Genomic DNA, 1,914 nt, shown 5'->3' with positions numbered 1-1,914 from the left:
CCATATATATAATATATAAAAAAATATATATAATATAATTATATATATATATATAATATTTTGTATTCCCTATTATTTTACAAAGGAGAAGACTGAAGAAAAAGCAATATAAGCAGTAGTTTCAGTATATACAACTGTCAGACCTAGGGATTAAAAAGAGTCTATTTCTTAGTCCAGTATTCTTTTAACCACACATAATCAAATCAACATCTTTGGTGCAGCACAATTAGAATTCTATTTTATCCACCTTTAAAAATAGTTTTCCTTTCAAACCTCCTGCTGAATGAATTCTTCACCTCTTTGTTCCTCAAGCTGTAGATAAGAGGGTTCAACATGGGGATCATCACAGTGTAAAAGAGAGAAATCACTTTATTGATATCTAGGGAGGAACTTGAGCTGGGTCGAACATAAATGAAGAAAAGAGTTCCACCTAGGATAGAGACAACTGCCAGGTGAGAAGAACAAGTAGAGAAAGCTTTCCTCCTCCCATCGGCAGTCTGGATCCTCAGGATGGCCACCAGGATGCAAACATAGGAGATCATGATGATCAGGCCACTGAGCACTCCTATTGCTCCAGCCAAGGTGAAAAGCACCAACTTATTGATCCGGGTGTCTGCACACGCAAGGGAAAGCAGTGGTGAAATATCACAGAAAAAGTGATTGACGACATTTGGACCACAGAAGGGTAAGTAAAAAGTGAGAATCATATGGGTCATGGTGCTTACAAGAGCCACAGCATAAGGGCCTATAACCAGCTGCACACAGACCCTCTGGGACATAATGAGTGTGTACAACAAGGGCTTGCAGATGGCCATATACCAATCATAGGCCATGGAAGCCAGCAGGAAACATTCAGTGGCCACAAAAAGACCAAAGGAAAACATCTGTGCAGCACAACCCATGAAGGAGATGCTTCTTTGATTTGCAAAGAAATCACACAGCATCTTGGGGGCAATGGAAGAAGAGGAACACAAGTCTACAAAGGACAAGTGACTAAGAAAAAGGTACATAGGAGTGTGGAGTCTGGGATCAATCCATATGAGAGTGATCATCCCCAAGTTACCACCCAGAGTGGCAAGATAGACAAAAAGAAGAAAGAAAAAGAGGACAATCTGCAGATAGAGATGATCTGTGAGGCCCAAGAAAAGAAATTCAGTCACTGCTGTCTGATTCTGATCTTCCATTGGTCATCTGCAATCTGTTATAAGAAAGATTTTCATATCAATGTATGGCAAAAACCACTACAATATTGTAAAGTAATTAGCCTCCAACTAATATAAATAAATGAAAAAAATAAAAAACAAAAAAGAAAGATTTTTTGTTGAAAAATAATCATTGAGTTACAAAGAACATATTAAGCCAATGAAAGGTTCTGTTAGATAGGTCTACAGTAGACAATTACTGAAACACTGTGGAACTAGAAAATAATATTCCCAGATTCTAGTTTGGGCTTCCCAGTTGGTGCAGTGGTAAGGAGTCCATCTGCCAATGCAGGAGACACTAGAGATGTGGGTTCAATCCCAGGGCCATGAAGAACCCCTGGAGTAGGAAATGGCAACCTGTCCCAGGATACTTGCCTGGAAAATCCCAAGGGCAGAGGAGCCTGATGGGCTAGAGTATGGGGTCGCAAAAGTCAGACATGACTGAACGACTGAGCACACACACAGATACTAGATCATGGCAGTTTGTGCAAAGATCCTGTGTAAACTCGGGCGATTCACCATAAATCTCTACTGTTTGCCACAAAGAGTCCAAGCCTGTAATCTAAAAATCTTTCAAGTTACAAATTTGTATATGAACTACCTTTCATGTTTCATCTTATTGCATAATTGGATATAGAACCCCAGCTAGAAAAACCTTGCTAGGAATACTATAAGATCAATGAGATATTCAGATCCTAACATATGACATCTG

General features: G+C 39.3%; 1 protein-coding gene across 1 annotated transcript; it reads right to left on the bottom strand.

Moving 5' to 3' along the window:
• Window positions 1-239: 239 nt before the first annotated feature.
• On the bottom strand, window positions 240-1,184 carry LOC122703198 (olfactory receptor 5G3-like). Its single transcript, XM_043917277.1, has one exon. The coding sequence runs from the start codon at window positions 1,182-1,184 to the stop codon at window positions 240-242; it is 945 nt and encodes a 314-aa protein (XP_043773212.1).
• Window positions 1,185-1,914: the final 730 nt, after the last annotated feature.

This window comes from Cervus elaphus, chromosome 1 (assembly GCF_910594005.1).
Source record: "Cervus elaphus chromosome 1, mCerEla1.1, whole genome shotgun sequence".
In the NCBI taxonomy this organism is placed as follows: Eukaryota; Metazoa; Chordata; class Mammalia; order Artiodactyla; family Cervidae; genus Cervus; species Cervus elaphus.
Note: the sequence above shows the minus strand (reverse complement) of the source record. Positions and strands in the feature narration are given on the sequence as shown.

Excerpts from the sequence above, each read along its gene's own strand:
- LOC122703198 (XM_043917277.1), bottom strand. The coding sequence starts at position 1,184 with ATGGAAGATCAGAATCAGACAGCAGTGACTGAATTTCTTTTCTTGGGC.